This window comes from Mirounga angustirostris, unplaced genomic scaffold (genome assembly GCF_029215605.1).
Source record: "Mirounga angustirostris isolate CCGP_5_RB_7025 unplaced genomic scaffold, mMirAng1.0.hap1 SCAF_6, whole genome shotgun sequence".
Lineage (NCBI taxonomy): Eukaryota > Metazoa > Chordata > Mammalia > Carnivora > Phocidae > Mirounga > Mirounga angustirostris.
Genome location: NW_026991714.1, coordinates 55,401,044 through 55,418,468, shown reverse-complemented (window position 1 = coordinate 55,418,468; position 17,425 = coordinate 55,401,044). Strand labels below are relative to the sequence as shown.

At 37.4% G+C, this 17,425-nt stretch overlaps 1 protein-coding gene across 1 annotated transcript in view; it reads left to right on the top strand.

Moving 5' to 3' along the window:
* MROH9 (maestro heat like repeat family member 9) overlaps nucleotides 1–17,425 on the top strand; it is a 115,958-nt gene that overhangs the window by 21,888 nt on the left and 76,645 nt on the right. The window contains exons 2-5 of the mRNA XM_064595528.1: nucleotides 3,909–3,966; nucleotides 5,509–5,644; nucleotides 6,230–6,316; nucleotides 8,240–8,344. Coding sequence (XP_064451598.1) covers nucleotides 3,909–3,966; nucleotides 5,509–5,644; nucleotides 6,230–6,316; nucleotides 8,240–8,344 — 386 coding nt within the window. The remainder of the gene's footprint in view (nucleotides 1–3,908; nucleotides 3,967–5,508; nucleotides 5,645–6,229; nucleotides 6,317–8,239; nucleotides 8,345–17,425) is intronic.

The window sequence follows — 17,425 nt, the reverse complement described above, 5'->3', positions numbered from 1 at the left end:
TCATTTATTGTGTTCTTCATCTTTGATTGCTTCTTTTATATCTCTTTGTTATAAGGTCTCCCTGATGTCCTCCACTCTTTTCTCAAGTTCAGTGAGTATCTTTATGATCATTACTTTAAATCCTCTATCTGACATATTACTTATATCCACTTTGCTTAGGTCTCTTGCTGTGGTTATGTCCTGTTCTTTGATTTGGGACATATTCCTGTCTCCTCATTTTGTCTCTCTCTGTCTGTTTCTGTGTTAGGAAAGTCAGCTCTGTCTCCTGCTCTTAAAAGTAATGGCCTTATGAAGAAGAGGGCTGGTAGTGCCCTGCAGTGCAGTGTCTCTTGTTCACCAGAAACTGACACTTCAGGGGTGTCTCCCCTGTTTGTTACATGTGCCCTGCTGCTGTGTTTTATCAACTCTCCCTTCAGTGCAGTCATCTGCAGTGGCTCTGTTTGCCTATGGGCAGTGGCTTGTCCCTGTGGTGTTAGTGGACAAGTCTGGGGCCACCTCGGGCTTAAGTTGAGTCAAACCAGGCATTTGCCAGAGATGAAGTAGCACCAAACTGCAGGGCACTTTCCCTGTGTTGCCCCCTGAGAAATTTTTGTTGGTGGGTGGGGCCTGCAATCAGAACAACTGTCTGCCCCACCCGCTGCTAGGGCTGCCCTCTGACTGGTATGTGTGGCTCTCTTCCCCTTGCTGCGGGGCAGAATCCCTTTGGGATGGTGCTGGCCACTTGCTTGCACATTGCCAGGCGTGCGGCCCCTGTTTGAATAGGCCAAGAGCATACTGGAGTGGATGTGTCACCACCAGTGGGATGAGTTGACTGGGGTGGGGCTCACAGTTTTAGCAAGGTGTGCATTAGTCTTCCATGGGGAGGCCGCCACCAGGGGGACTGAGGTCCCACAAAGTGGACCAGGAGATGCAGTGTTGGCAAGGTTTGTGCCCATCTTCTAGGGGAGGAGACAAACAGCACCAGGACTGAGGCAAGCTTGACTGGAAAGGGCACATCCACTGAAGCTGGGGAAGGGGGGGTTGCGGCGCGGAACCCTGTGTAAGCAAGTTAGGTAGTGAATGCCTGCTCAGTGCTGGTTCCTGCAAGTGGCTGTGTGTTTATGCTGAAGGGCCAGGGGAGGGGAATGGCACCTGCGAGCTCCTCAGTTCCTGGAGAAGTCCCTCAGGGATCCTGCCAGTTCCTTTGTTCCTGAAGGAGTTCCCCAGTGATTTCTGTCCCTCCAGGACATGCTCTGAGATCAGTAAATAACACTCTATCCCATAAGCCCCAGGCATTTTTCAAACTGCTGCTTTTATGCTGCACCTCCAAGGGCTGTTCCTCTGCTATCCCTTTAAGGGCAGAGACTCTGCTTCCTATCGCCCTCTAGGCTGTCCCAGAACCGAGCCTGCTGATTTTTAAAACTCCAGGCTTTAAGTCCCACCGGTTGTAAGAACTCATGAAATTTGGTGCTTCTAGTTTTCAAGCCAAATGTCTTCCCTGTGGGGGCTCCCCAGCGTCAGGGTCCTTTTCTCTCCTCTCTGTGCCTGCGAGCTCCTTCCCTCCCACAGATGGCCTGTGGTCTGTTTAGCTCCCCACCATGTCTCCGCCCTTTCTCTCCTCTTAGATATGCCTCTTTACCTTTAGTTGTAAAGTTTGTTTTGCCAGTTTTCAAGTCCTTTTCTGGATTATTTACACTGATGTGGGTATTATCTAGTTGTATCTGTGGGACAAGGTGAGCTTGGGTCCTCCTATTCTGTCAACTTCCCAGCCTCTCTGGAATTAGTTAATATTTTAGAGATTGTCTTTTATTATAACTGTTTGAATAACCAGTTATAAACAGATCCCTGATTACCATTCATTGGTGGTTCCTCTGAACTTAAACTCATTTACTATTTTGTGTTGAGATGTGTGTGTATATCTTGCCTAGGTGAATTGACTAGAATTTACAAAATAGTGCTACACAAAGACAGATAGTAGGTACACATGAAGACCTTATATACTAAATTAATACTTTATGTGCCAGATAATACTTGGCCAAAGTATGACAAACAAAATCTATAAGAAATATTATAAAATGAAAGGAAAACTATATGTCAAACAGACCAAGTTTCTGATATCAGCTCCACCATTCCCAGATTTTGTGACTTTGAAGTTACTTAACTTCTCAATGCCTCAGATTCCTTGTCTAAAAATTGAAAGTAATGATAGTACTTAACTCTTAGTATTGCCATGAAGATAATGCGTGCAGGGCAAGTAAAATACCTAGTGCCTGGTGTTAAAGTCCTCAGTATCAGTGCTTCTTAACCTATTTTAATTCTCCTTTGGGAATCTGATGAAACTTTTGGACTACCCCTCCCCACAAAATACAGACACATAGAAACAAAAGTTGGTATATTATTTTATAGGGTTCATGAAAAGGCAGACCCTAGATTAGAATCCTCTGTTTCATATCTTTAGCTTTTTTTTTTTTTTTTTTGGTCTACCTAAATGTGTTAAAAATCCCCCAGATAATAATTTTCCTTTAATTTTTAAAAAAAATTATTATAGCTTTTTGTACTTTGGCCAAGTATTATTTGGTACATAAAGTTTTACACAAGCTATATCTTCATATATACTTGTAAAATTTAAGTATATAAATCAGTTTTGTTTCTATTAAACACAACAATAGCTTACTTCTTTTTTTGACTACTGTAGGCTCTTTTTTTTTTAAGATTTTATTTATTTATTTGACAGAGAGAGACACAGCAGGAGAGGGAACACAAAGCAGAGGGAGTGGGAAAGGGAGAAGCAGGCTTCCTGACGAGCAGGGAGCCCGATGCGGGGCTCAATCCCGGGCTCAATCCCAGGACCCTGGGATCATGACTTAAGCCAAAGGCAAATGCTTAACAACTGAGCCACCCAGGTGCCCCACTACTGTAGGCTTTCTTAATATTTAGTTTCTGCTTCCTCTTTTGTTTTTTAAATCTTTATTAAATTTGCCAGCAAAGATCATTATACTTATTATTCCCCCCTTTCTCATTTTATACTTGTCCACTTTGCCTATGCCCTTTATTTTTTGGATTACATTTTTAGTAGCTTTAAAATTTTGTTACATGCTTAGTTTGTCATTTTTCTCTCATTTTATTTTTTTATTTTAAAAAGATTTTATTTATTTATTTGAGAGAAAGTGAATGAGAGGGAGGGAGAGAGAACCTGAAGCAGACTCTGCATTGAGCACCAAGCCCAATGCAGGCTTCCATCCCACAACTTCAAGATCCTGACCTGAGCCAAAACTAAGAGTGGGACGCTTAACCAACTGAGCCACCCAGTTGCCCCTTATTTTAAATGAGAAAAATTCTAATAGTATTCTAGTATTTTTAAGTACTTTGAATTTTCTCATTTTTAAAATAGATTTCTCACTGTGATTTGAGAATCAAATGTATATCCTTTTATATTTTGAAACTTTTTACAGCTTGTAAAAAGCCTTTTACAACTATGATAAGTATTTGTCAGCACTCCATGATTATTGAAAAAGATAATCCTTGATACCTCATTTAATATAATTTATTTATACCTCCTTATTAATTTTATTTTTTTCCTTATTAATTTTAGTAAAGATCTCTTTTGCAGAATTTTTAATTTTTACCTACCATATGCTGATAATTGAATGCTTAATCTTCTATGACTGTGTTTGTTTTTCCTTGTATCTTTAATAATTTCTATTTCTCCTTGTATTTTTAATAATTCAAGACCTTGTACCTTTTAATAATTATTTTTAATAATTTAACTTTTTTCTACGTGTTGTTAACTATTCCTTCTGTTATTTCAAATGATAGTATATATCTCTCTTAATATTCTTTGGTTTGAACTAAACATTTTATCATATTAAAATGTCCCTCCTGATTTATTTGTGATCATCTTTAATATAATTTCCCCATGTTTTTATTAGGATGCATCTACTTTGTTTTATTCAATTGTGGTTCTTCAAATTATGCTTGCAAAAATAGGTATTGCCTTTTGCTTTACTGTAGCATACAGTAATTTAGTGAGGAATGCTTAGTCTTCCTTCTCAAGTTCCTTTCTGTATCACCTGGTTGTGCACCCTGGAATATAAAAAAAGCATTTGCACTGAAATTCTTAATTCTAAGATGTCACTTATTGTAAAATACACTGTAATTTAATAACTACTCTTTTGAAAGCAAGTTATATGTGGATCCAAACAAGTATCCTTAACGGCAATTGTCCACGTTGACCCGTAGATTCGCATGTGTCTTTCTTTAGTATCACTGGTGTCTCCCACTCAACCTTCCTCACATTTAAAATTTGAAGATCTAGGGGCGCCTGGGTGGCTCAGTTGTTAAGCGTCTGCCTTCGGCTCAGGTCATGATCCCAGGGTCCTGGGATCGAGCCCCGCATCGGGGTCCCTGCTCGGCGGGAAGCCTACTTCTCCCTCTCCCACTCCCCTGCTTGTGTTCCCTCTCTCGCTGTATCTCTCTTTGTCAAATAAATAAAATCTTTAAAAATAAATAAATAAATAAGTAAGTAAATAAATAAATAAAATAATAATAAAATTTGAAGATCTGTTGCCCATTAGCAGTTATGCATGGCCTTAGAGGATCATGCTATTTTTCTAATCTTTATTCATGACTTGGAGCATTTTAGCGTTTTTAGGACTAGCAGTATGATTTCGAAGTACATTGAAAAAAACTATTTTCTATTTCATCAAAATCTTAATTTTGCATTTTCCTAAGCCAAGTTATTTATCCCTAAAAGTTAAATACCTTCCCCTGAAAATTCTACTGGAGACTCTTGACAGATAGCTGTTCAGAGTCTAGTAATTCATTAAAACCATGAATAAGCCAAATTAATCTTCCCTAGATTTGAAAATTAATGTATTCTAAGAGAGTCCATTTCAAACAGTGGGTGTTACACACTTTGATTTTCCTGTCCAGTAGAGAAAAGGTATTCTGAGTCTAGCATAAAATTTCTTACCTTACCATCTATATCACCATTTTTTCAGAAAATAAGAAAATATTTTCATCTAAAAAAAATGAAGGACTGTTATCTACATCACACATATCTAAGGAATAATAACTATGTCATAACTTATCTTTCCAACTGCTGATGGGCAGGGTTTTTTTGCCAAGAATTGGAGGATGCATCCCAATAATTTCAGAAATATTAAAATGTAAGAAGCATAGTGTCACAGTTTAGAGAAAATGTGGCAGTAATATAGTTCAACTAAAGCTCAGCATGGCTTTGTGGGCTTGCTTGGAAATGTAACCACTTTTTACATTATTATGTCTATGGAGAAATATATTCTGGTTTCTAAATAACTGATTACAGATGATTTTGAAAAAGAAACTCATTCCTGTATATTTAAAGCACCATTGTCATTTTTATGAGAATATTTAAAACCCACATGTTATATAAAGCTGAGAGCTGGGCCTCATTTTATAGTAAATTCTCTCTTGCACAAGAAAAAGCCACTAAACTTAAGTTACATTTGTTCTCTCCTCTATTTAATAATTACACCTTTTTCTTACCAGCTTTTTAGATCCCTTACTGCAGTTTGAAACCCAACTGAAGATAATAGAGTCCTCCTTTAAAACTGTATTTGCTATACCAACTCTTGAGAAAGTGAAGGAAATGGGAAACAGTAAAGATGACCCAGAGGACCTGGAAGTGAGTCTTTGTTTCCTTTAATTATTATGAGATATTATTATGTGCCACAACAGTTCTGCAGAATGCCCCTCCACGGGTCATAATCCTTGTTGTTATCTCATTCACCCTTTTTAGATACAATAGATTAACAACAGTATATTCCAGCATTAATCTATACACCCTGGACTCCTTGTGAATTCTACAAGTCATGGGATTTAATGGATTGTATAGGAGTTATAGGAACAAATGAGTGAAGAGATTTTTGGTTAATTGTTTTAGCAAGGACAAGAATTTATGGGCAAATGCTGTAAGAAAGGAAATAAGAGCAGAGAAAGGTGGAGAGAGGAATATCCCTACAGTAAGGTGAGCAACATCTCTGCTATTTCCTCAGCACAGCTACCCAGTGCACCTGCCCTATAAGGTGGAGGTGCAATTCATGGCACAGGGTACTGAGAGAGGTCTCATCTCTAGAGCTGCCTCTCTCCTTTCTTACCTTCAGTTTATGGGGAAAACGCAGGGCCCCAGGACACAAAACCATAGACACTGAGTAAAATTACATCTAATTTTATCTGGCTGGCTGGTTGTGTAACTTTTTTTGTTTTTCAGAATTTATATCAAAACATTTTAAACATATTTGAGGACACTCTTCTGATCTTAGTGTCTAGAGACCTCTATAAACTGCAAATCTTAAAGGTAAAGTAAAGGGAAAATAAGCATTTTTGTTTTCTTGTCTTAAATCTAAAGAGCTCACTATATTTCAGTTATTATTTCCCTTTTCCCATACTATGTCTTCTTCAAGTATTTGGTGGCTGATTTTTTTCTTTTCCTCCCAAGCCATATAATTATCCCCAAAATGAAATCATTTCCCTTTCTTTGAATTATAGAGACATAATTTTAAGAATTCAATTTTGGGAAGATGGCATCAATAAAACACTTAAGAAGCCAAATGTTATGTGGCAGTGTAAAAGTGAATACAATATAGGTTAGCAGAAAAGAGAGGGTGATTGGCTTGAACTACCTGCAGATCCATGGAACAATACTTTGATGGTGTCTATATGCTTGCTTCCTCCTCAACAACTCTGGAGCTAAAGTGTCCTATCTTCATGGATACCATGGTATCAGAGGAAAGCCTAACAACTGTCCAAATCCCCACTTACATCCAGACCTCACTGTGTTTTTAACATCCCAGGCAGAGATAGGAGACTGCTCAGGATGTCTTATGATCACTGGGGGCACCTGTCTGGAAATACTGGGAAACCAGAATGACTTACTCTACCAGTATCATTATGAGTTTGTGCAAATCATAAAATACATTCAAGTAAAGAAGCAGAATTAGTATCTCTGAAGACAAGAAGGAATGTGAGGGAAAATAAAATATACAGAGTTAATTTGTGCCTAATTTGAGTCAAATATTTTCTGTCCATTTTAAAAACTTAACCTCACAACCCTTTAAAGTAGTTATTATTATCCCATTATTACAACCATCTCCCTATGCATGCTCTTTCAGCCAATAAACCACTGTTTTTTTGAGTATTTACTCTACATCAGGCACTAAACGGAATGCTTCATATATAGGTTATCTCATTTAATCCTTAAAATAACCCTCTGATGGTTATTTCCCCCCATTTTGCTGATAAGAAAATGGAAGCAAAGAGAGGAGCAATAATATGTGTAATGCTAACAAATGGGGAAGCTACTCTAACTTGGAAACCTGTTACTTAACCATGTTGTTCTTAAACCTTCCATGTCTAGAAACTCACTTGATTCTCAAAAAGAGCTAAAAGCCCACTCCTGGAAAAGGCACAGGCTGACACCACCCCCCACCCCACCCGGGATTTAGAGACTCTTCTGCCCTAGGAAATGGATTTCAGAACAGTTTTATACAATGGGAGCAAGTGAAAAGGAGGAGATTTAGCATAAATACTGTGAACTCCAACAGAGTGCCTTAAGAAATCTGTTAGTGGTGATTGGTATGTGAGGCATATGCAGTCTTCTTCCCTTCCCAAGCTTGTAAATATGTCCTTACATCTGAAGATTTAGAACAAATAGAAGTTACAGCAAGATGGAGTTGAATCAAAATTAACAAGAACTTTCTAACTGAGCTGCCTCCGGGAATATTCTCTGCAACTATGAGCCAGAAAATATCTGAGTGCTGAATCTTCAGAGGAAATTCTGGAGTAAGATGACACTTCAGGATCAGATGACATTTCAATTCTTTTTTAACACTGAAAATCAGATCCTGTGATGAGAGAGAGAGGGAGAGAGAGGATATGTACTTTGAAAGAAAAAAAGGAGAAGCAACTAACAATCCCATGATAGCCTCCTGTTAAACTTTTTGTGATGACTGACAAAGTGACTTATAATGCACATCATTAGTACATATTCGTTGTATAAAATTAAATAACATACAACCTAAGTGTAGTTACTACAGTAGATGAAGTAGTATAGTAGATAGCTTGTAGTATACAACTAGCTTTGTTGTCATCTTTTTGAGATAAATGTAGGTTAGATGTGAAATAATCAGGAGTCCATGGGGACCCTTGACTTGGTGAAGTTGGAAGGGACTTGTAGAAATGGAAACACCATGCTCTAGGATGATTCTTATGTTTTCCACAGGACATGGCTGTGTGGATGAATGAAGATAGTTCGTACCTGCAGGAGAGAATTATAGTGATCATCAGCAGTGTGCTAAGCTTTGCATCCAGGAAAGTCAGGGGATATGTAAGTCACAGAGTACAATCATGCCACCTGCTTCTGAAGACTGCATTTCTATAATGCTGCTTTCCAAGTCTTGGCTCTTGAAAACTCTAAGTGCCTGCTTGGTATGAGCATGCTGGCAGGCTGGGATATTAAGAAAAGAGTCAATATAATACATGATTTTATGTCAATCAGAACAGTCTCTCAACCAATTGATTAAGACCTTTTATGCTTTCCACAAACAGAATGAATGTGTCAAAATTTCTGCTGACTCTCTGGATCACAATCAATGTTATTTGCAACCTTATTAATCCTTCCATCTCTACTTTCCTTCTTATTTCTCCTTTTCTTAAAATATTTTTAAAACCATTATATATGTATTTGAAATTTACACAAGTAATTCCTGAGTCTTTTCATTGTAAAACATGCTAGAGATAGAGCAGAAGTCTTCTTTACTATTCTCTCCATCCTAATCTCCTCCCTAGCATGCTGCTGTGATATGGATCCTGCCAGACAGCCTTCCGTGTATACACCCACATAGACATGCACACACTGAGATGCATAGTTTTTTACTTAGCGCTTCTTTATTAAAATCACATTATATTTACACATGATTCTGCAATTTGATTTTTTCACTGAACAGTATGTTCCTCAGATATTTTCATAGCAATATATGTAGAGTTATCTCATTCTTTTATCCAAAACATATATCCCATAGTTTTAATGTATTGTAATCTACTTATAGATGGACATCCAAGTATATTTAGTTTTTTTTTTCTAGTTCAACAATATACAAATAGTCATCTTTGTTCAAGTACATATGTACTTAGAAATACAAAGATAATAGATCAAAGAGTAGGAATAGTTTATACTTTTAACACTACAAAATTATCTCCAGTTTGTATTCCTGTGGATATTAGAGTGCTTGTTTCCCTACACCTCCCACCAACACTGGGAAGTTATTGGACTTTCTAATTGTTGCCTTTCAGATGGAGAACAAATTGGCATCTCATAATTGCCAGTATTTGCTGAGGTTTTCTATATTTTTAATAACATTATTGTCTTCCTTCTAAGAAACCTTACTATCTATGAACATTTCTCTCTCTTATGGATACTGTGTATCCAGCCTCCGTTTTGCAACTCATCCTTAACTGTGATTTTTAAACATACACTTCTAATTGCTTGTCTGATTGTTTGAATCATTTCAGGAGTTCAGAATAAAGGGGATCAGAAACATACATTCATGATATCATTTTCATGTACCCATTTTCTACTACTTAATCAAATAGCTTCCAGACAGATTGAGACAAAAAGCCTAGATAAACCTTAGAACATATCTGAATTCTTACTATTTTGTTTAAAATCAGCTTTGGTGGAGTGCCTGGGTGGCTCAGTCAGTTAAGCATCTGCCTTCGGCTCAGGTCGTGATCTCAGGGTCCTGAGAGCCTGCTTCTCCCTCTCCCTGCTCATGCTCGTGCTCTCTCACTATCTGTCTCTCAAATAAATAAAATCTTAAAATCAGCTTTGGGATGTAATATAATTTACTTACATGAGGAAAGGTAGTTCATAATGTTCTTTGCATCATGTTGAGTCTATTTCAAAAGAGAGATAGAGCAGTTTGTTTTAATCTTCTGGTTCTCTGGTTCTGTAAACTGGGTGGCTATCCATTCAAATGTTTGAAAGGCTAATCATACAAAATTTCTAGCAAGGCTTGAGATTAAGTGTAGTTCACAACTCCGGCCTATTTTCTGCACAGTTCATAAATGTTTCATGCACTCAGCAAGTATTTGATGGTGACTGTCTGACCAAGTTCTATTCACATGCTTTTATCTGCTTTTGCATTTTCATTCAGTATACATATATCCATTCATTCATTCTAGTGAGTTCCACTCAGGTAACAGGTAAGACATTTTGGAGTTTTGTCATCTTCTACCACCTCTTCTCAGTTCATCCTCCCCTACACATAGCCCACCCCTCAACTGTGAAAAAATAAATGTGCAATTCCACTTCTGTGGCAGAAGGCTCTCATAAAATGAGGGTTCCTACCTATAACTGAGATTTGTTTGAGAAGCCAAGTAGGATAACCTATTATTTTGTTCTGCAATGTTCACTGAGTGCCACCAGGTGGAAGCACACTAGCATTTTCCAGAACATGGAAGCTAAGCTAGCATCAACCAGTTCATCAAAATCAAGGAGGCTTAAAACTTTAAACTTTCTCTTTATGATAATGTCCTCTAAAGATAGTTAAGTCCATGAAATTAATGGAGAAGAGAGGACAAATATATGAAATAAAACAGCTGAATGTATTATTAAATTAAAAACTAAGCTCCCCACAGCCCTCATCTGTGTATCTCTATGTCTGACATATTGAAGATAATCAGTGAAGATTTGTTTTGCCCTTCTCTAATTATATGTAACTATCCATTCTGTTCTCAGGTGCTGTCCATTCACTGGAAAGACCTTTTTTGTTTTGTTTTGTTTCATAAATTACCCTAGCCTTGTCTTCCAGGGTCTCAGAGGCCCTGATCCTATTGAACAATCCTGACTACCATTTGTATTCTATCAAAAAAACTTTTTAATGTAGTAATTCTCCTTATATGACCTATGTGCTATCATGGTGAAAAAAACTTCTACAATCAAAGAATATTTGTCCTTTCAATTAAACTATTCAATTTTCAAACAGGCAAGGAAATGTAAGCTAAACATGTCATCTTATATCATTAACAGAAAGATTTTCTCTGGGTTTGTTCCTTTGGCACATCAGCATTTGAAAGATGGGTGGAATTTAAGGAGGACAATGGCAGTGGAGTAGGAGGACCCTAGGCTCACTTTGTCTCATGAATACAAGTAGATAATTAACAAATTATCCTAAGTACTCCAGAAATCAACCTGAAGACTGGCAGAACAACTAAAGGTAGAGAAGAGTCCAAACCAAAGATGGTAGGAAGTGTGGACACACAGTTTGGGAGAAAAACAAATCATGAATGCTGTGGTGGGGAGGGAGCCACAGCTGAGGAGAAGGGCAAGAGATAGACTAGCACAGAGGGAAGCACACAGGGAAGATGATTTCCCCATAGCAATTGGCTTGGAAAACAAGAGAGGCCAAATTTCGTAAGTTCTTGCAACCACTGGGGCTTAAAGCCTAGAGTTTTAAAGGTCAGCAGGCTTGGCTCTGGGAGAGCCACATGGTGCTGCTAGTAGAGAGAAGGCAGAACAAACAGCCTGTGGACATACAGTGTGGAAACAGTGATATGAAGAACACTCAGGGCACACAGTGAACTTATTTGTTCTTCTCTGAGTGTGTCCCAGAGAGGCAGCATTCATGGAGAGACTCCTCCAAGAACAAAGGAACTCCCTTGCCCTCAGAATTAATCCAGAGCCATGTGCAGGAACCAGCACAGCACCAATACTAGCTTCCTAACTTTCTTACACCGAGCCCTGACACCCCATGCTCCAGTAGAACCACCCTTCCCAATCACACTTGCCTCAGTTCCAGCCCAGTAGGCCCCCTTTCCCAGGAGAATGGCCCAAATCCTTGCCCACACTGAACCTCCTGACCTGGGAGTTTTGCAGGGTTCCAGTTCTGGTAGTGGTGGAGACAGGTCTCATCTCACAAGCAGACTGGAGCACACCTAGTTAAAACTTGCCACATTCAGGCCTGGAACCAAGCACTGACCACAATAGGCAAAGAGAGCCTCTGCAGACAACTGGCTTGAAGGATAAAGTGGTCAGGACACAACAGCAGAGTGCACACAGCACACACTGGAGATACTCCCTGAAGCAACAAGCCTTGGGGAAGAGGGGACACTATACTCAAGGACACTATAGGACTTCTTCTTCATAAGGCCAATATCTTCAAGAACAAGAGATGTAGCTGACTATTCTAACACAAAGAAGTAAGTACAGAGACTTAAACAAAATAAAAAGACAGAGGAATTAATTCCAAATAAAAGAACAGGACAAGCCCACAGCCAGATCTAAGTGAAAAACATAAATAACATCCTGGATAGAGAATTTTAAGTAATGATCATAAAGATACTTGCTGGACTTGAGAAGAGAGTGGAAGTCATCAGTAAGACCATTAACACAGAGATAAAGAATTGCGTGTCATAGGGCGCCTGGGTGGCTCAGTTGGTTAAGCGACTGCCTTCGGCTCAGGTCATGATCCTGGAGTCCCGGGATCGAGTCCCGCATCGGGCTCCCTGCGGAGCGGGGAGCCTGCTTCTCCCTCTGCCTCTGTCTCTCTCTCTCTCTCTCTGTCTCTCATGAATAAATAAATAAAATCTTTAAAAAAAAAAAAAAAGAATTGCGTGTCATAGATAAAGGGCTCAATAAATGAAATCAGAAACAGGACTGACGGAATGAATGAACAGCAGGCTGGGAGAAGCAGAGGAACAAATCAATGACCTAGAAGACAGAGTAATAGGAAGTAATCAAGCTGAACAGAGAGAAAAAAGAATTATGCAAAACAAGAATAGACAGGGAATTCAGTGATTCCATCAAACATAACATTCATATTGTAGGAGTCCCATAAGTGGAAGAAAAAAGAAAAAAGCAAGGAGAAATTTTATTTGAAAAAATAATAGCTGAAAAGTTTTGGGGAAAGAAACAGACATCCAGATCCAGGAGGCACAGAGATTCCCCCAACAAAATCAACAAAAGCAGACTTGCACCAAGACATATTATAATTAAAATGGTAAAATATACTGATAAAGAAAATAATTTAAAGCAGCAAGACAAAAAACATCAGTCAGTTACAAGGGAAAACCCATGAGGCTGGCAGGAGATTTTTCAACATAAACTTGGCAGGCCAGAAGAAAGTGGCATGATATATTCAAAGTGCTGAATGGGATATATGTGCAACCAAGAATACTCTATCCAGCAAGGCTGTTATTCAGAAAACAAGAGATAAAGAGTTTCCGACAAACAAAAACTAAAGGGGTTCATGACCACTAAACCAGCCCTACAAGAAATACTAAAGGGGACTCTCTGAGTGGAAAGCAAAGACCAAAATCGACAGTATAAAGATGGGGAACACAACAGCAGTAAAAATGAATATTTCTGTAAAAAAAAAAAAATCAGTCAAGGAACTCACAAAATAAAAAGATGTAAAATATGACAACGTATAACTAAAATATGGGGAGGAGAGAAGAGAATGCATTCAAATTTAAGTGACCATAAACTTAATATAGACTGCTATATACAGAAGAGGTTATATACAAACCGAATGGTAACCATATATCAAAAACCACTAACAAACATGCAAAGAATAAAGAGAAAAAATCCAAATATATCACTAAAGAAAACCAGCAAACTACAATAGAGAGAGAGACAAGAAAGGATCAGAGAAAATCTTCAGAATCAGTCACAGAACAGGTTAAGAAATGGCAATAAATACATATTTATCAATAATTACTTTGAATGTAAATAGACTAAATGCTCCAATCAAAAGACATAGGCTAACAGAATGGATAAAAAAATGAGACCTATCTATATGCTTCCTACAAGAGACTCGTGCCAGACCTGAAGCCACCTGCAGATTGGAAGCAAGGGAATGGAAAAACATTTATCATGTTAATGGACATCAAAAGAAAGTCAGAGTAGCAAAACTTATATTGGAAAACTAGACTTTCAAACAGATTATAGGGCACCTGGGTGGCTCAGTTGGTTAAGCATCTGCCTTCGGCTCAAGTCATGATCCCAGGTTCCTGGGATCAAGCCCTGCATTGGGCTCCCTGCTCAGCGGGGAGTCTGCTACTCCCTCTGCCCCTCCCCCTGCTCGTGTTCTCTCACTCTCTCTTTCTCTTTCTCTCTTGCAAAGTAAATTTAAAAAATTTTTAAAGAGATTGTAACAAGAGACAAAGGGCACTATATAATAATAAAATGGACTATCCAACAGGAAGATATAACAATTGTGAATATTTGCACACCCAACATGAGACACCCAAATACATAAAACAATTAATTACAAACATAAAAGAATTCATTGACAATAATACAATAATAATAAGGGACTTTCCCATCTCACTTATATTAATGGACAAATCATTCAAACAGAAAATGAATACAGAAACAGTGGTTTTGAATGACACACTAGACCAGAAGGAGATAACATGTATTCAGAGCACTCCATCCTGAAACAGCAGAATACACTTTCTTTTCAAGTGCACAGAATATTCTCCAGAATAGATCACATACCAAAACATGAAAAAAGCCTCAACAAATTCAAAAAGATCAAAGTCATACCACTTATCTTTTCTGACCACAACATTATGAAACTAGAAATCGACCACAAAAAAAATTTGGAAAGACCACAAGTAAATGGAAGTTAAATAACATGCAACTGAACGATGAACAGATCAATCAGGAAATAAAAGAAAATTTAAAAATTACATGGAAACAAATGAAAATGAAAACACATGGTTCAAAACCTTTGGGATGCAGCAAAAGCAGTTCTAAGAGGGAAGTTTATAGCAGTACAGGTCTACTTCAAGAAGTAAGAGAAATCTCAAATAAATAACCTAACCTGACACCTAAAGGAGCTAGAAAAAGAACAGCAAACAAAACCTAAAACCAGCAGAAGAAAGAAAATAATAAAGATTAGAGCAGAAATAAATAATATAGAAACTTAAAAAAAAAAAAAAGAACAGATCAATAAAACCAGGAGCTGGTTCTCTGAAAAAATCAATAAAATTGATAAACCTCTAGCCAGACTTAATATGAAAAAAGAGAAAACTGAGAGCTTTCCTCTTAAGGTCAGGAAGAAGACAAGGATGCCCATTCTCACCACTTTTATTCAACATAGCACTGGAAGTCCTAGCCACAGCAATCAGACAACAAAAAGAAATAAAAGACATCCAAATTGATGAGGAACAACTGAAACATTCACTATTTGCAGATGACATGATACTCTATCTAGAAAACCTCCCAAAAAACCCATCAAAAAGCCATTAGAATTGATAAATTCAGTAAAGTCACAGGATACAAAATCAATCTACAGAAATCTGTTGCATTTCTATACACCAAAAATGAAGCATCAGAAAAAAATTAAGAAAACAATCCCATTTACAATTGCACCAAAAATTATAAGATACCTAGAAATAAACCAAATCAAGGAGGTTAAGGATCTATACTCTGAAAACTATAAAAACACTGATGAAAGAAGTTGAAGATGACACAAAGAAACAGGAAGACATTCCATGCTCATGGATTGGAAGAACAAATATTGTCTATACTACCCAAAGCAGTCTATAGATTTCATGCAATCCCTATGAAAATACCTCCAGCATTTTTCATAGAACTAGAACAAATAACCCTAAAGTCTGTATGGAAACACAAAGGACCCCAAATAGCCAAACAATCTTGAAAAAGAAAAGCAAAGCTGGAGACATCACAATTCTGGACTTAATTTATATTACAAAGCTGTAGTAATCAAAACATTATGGTACTGGCACAAAAATAGACATATAGATCAATAGAACAGAATAGAAAACCCAGAAATAAATCCACAATTATATGGTCAATAAATCTTTGACAAAGCAGGAAAGAATACCCAATGGGAAAAGACAGTGTCTTCAACAAATGGTGTTGGGAAAACTGGACAAAAACATGCAAAATAATGAAAATGACCACTTTCTTACACCATACACAATAATAAACTCAAAATAGATTAAGGATCTAAATGTGAAACCTGGAACTACAAAAATCCTAAAAGAGAACACAAGCAATAACTTCTTTGACATTGGCCTTAGCAACATTTTTCTAGATAGGTCCCCTGAAGCAAGGGAAATAAAAGCAAAAATAAACTATTGGGACTACATCAAAATAAAAATGTTCTGCACAGAGAAGGAAACAACCAACAAAACTAAAAGATAACCTACTGAATGGGAGAAGATATTTGCAAATGACATATCTGATAAAGAGTTAGTATCCAAAATATATAAAGAACTTATAAAACTCAACACCCCCAAAAACAAATAATCCAATTAAAATATAGGCAGAAGACATGAATAGACATTTCTCCAAAGAAGACATCCAGACGGCCAACAGACACAAGAAAAGATACTGATCATCACTTACCATCAAGGAACTGTAAATCAAAACTACAATGAGATATCACCTCCCACCTGTCAGAATGGCTAAAATCAAAAACACAAGGAACAACAGGTTTTGGCAAGCATGTGGAGAAAAAAGAACCTTCTGGCACTGTTGGTGGAAATGCAAACTGGTGCAGCCACTCTGGAAAACAGTATGAAGATTCATCAAAAAGTTAAAAATAGAACTGCCCTATGATCTAGGAATCGCACTACTGGGTATTTATCCAAGGAATACAAAAACACTAATTCAAAGGGATACATACACCTCTATGTTTATAGCAGCATTATTTACAATAGACGACATGGAAACAGCCCAAGTGTTCATCAACTGATAAATGGATAAAGAAGATGTGACATATATATATATATGGAATATATATATACATATTATATATATGGAATATATATGGAATATATATGGAATATTACTCAGCCATAAAAAGGAATGAATCTTGTCATTTTCAACAACAAGGATGGAGCTAGAGAGTATAATGCTAAGCAGAATAAGACAGAGAAGGACAAATACCATAGGACTTCACTCATATATGGAATTTAAGAAACAAAGCAGATGAGCAAAGGAGAAAAGAGAGAGAGAGAGACAAACCAAGAAACAGATTCTTAACTATGGAGAATTAAACTGATGGTTACCAGAGGGGAGACAGGTAGGGGCATGGGTTAAATAGGTGATGGGGATTGAGAGGAGGTCATGATGAGCACCAGGTAATGTATGGAATTGTTGAGTCACTGTATTGTACACCTGAAACTAATATAATACTGTATCTCTAACTGTAATTAAAATTTAAAAATAAATAAATAAAAGATGCGTGAAGGATTTCCAATCAAAGCTGACCGATTGTCTACATGCCTCTCTCTCCTCTGCCTTTAAAGTCCTCACAAAATGGTAGTAATGACATTTGTGAAATTCATAAAAATTTTCAATGGGATAGTGCTGTCAGTAAACTTCTGGATGATAGATAAGACAGAAAATGGTAACTGACAAAGCCTAGCA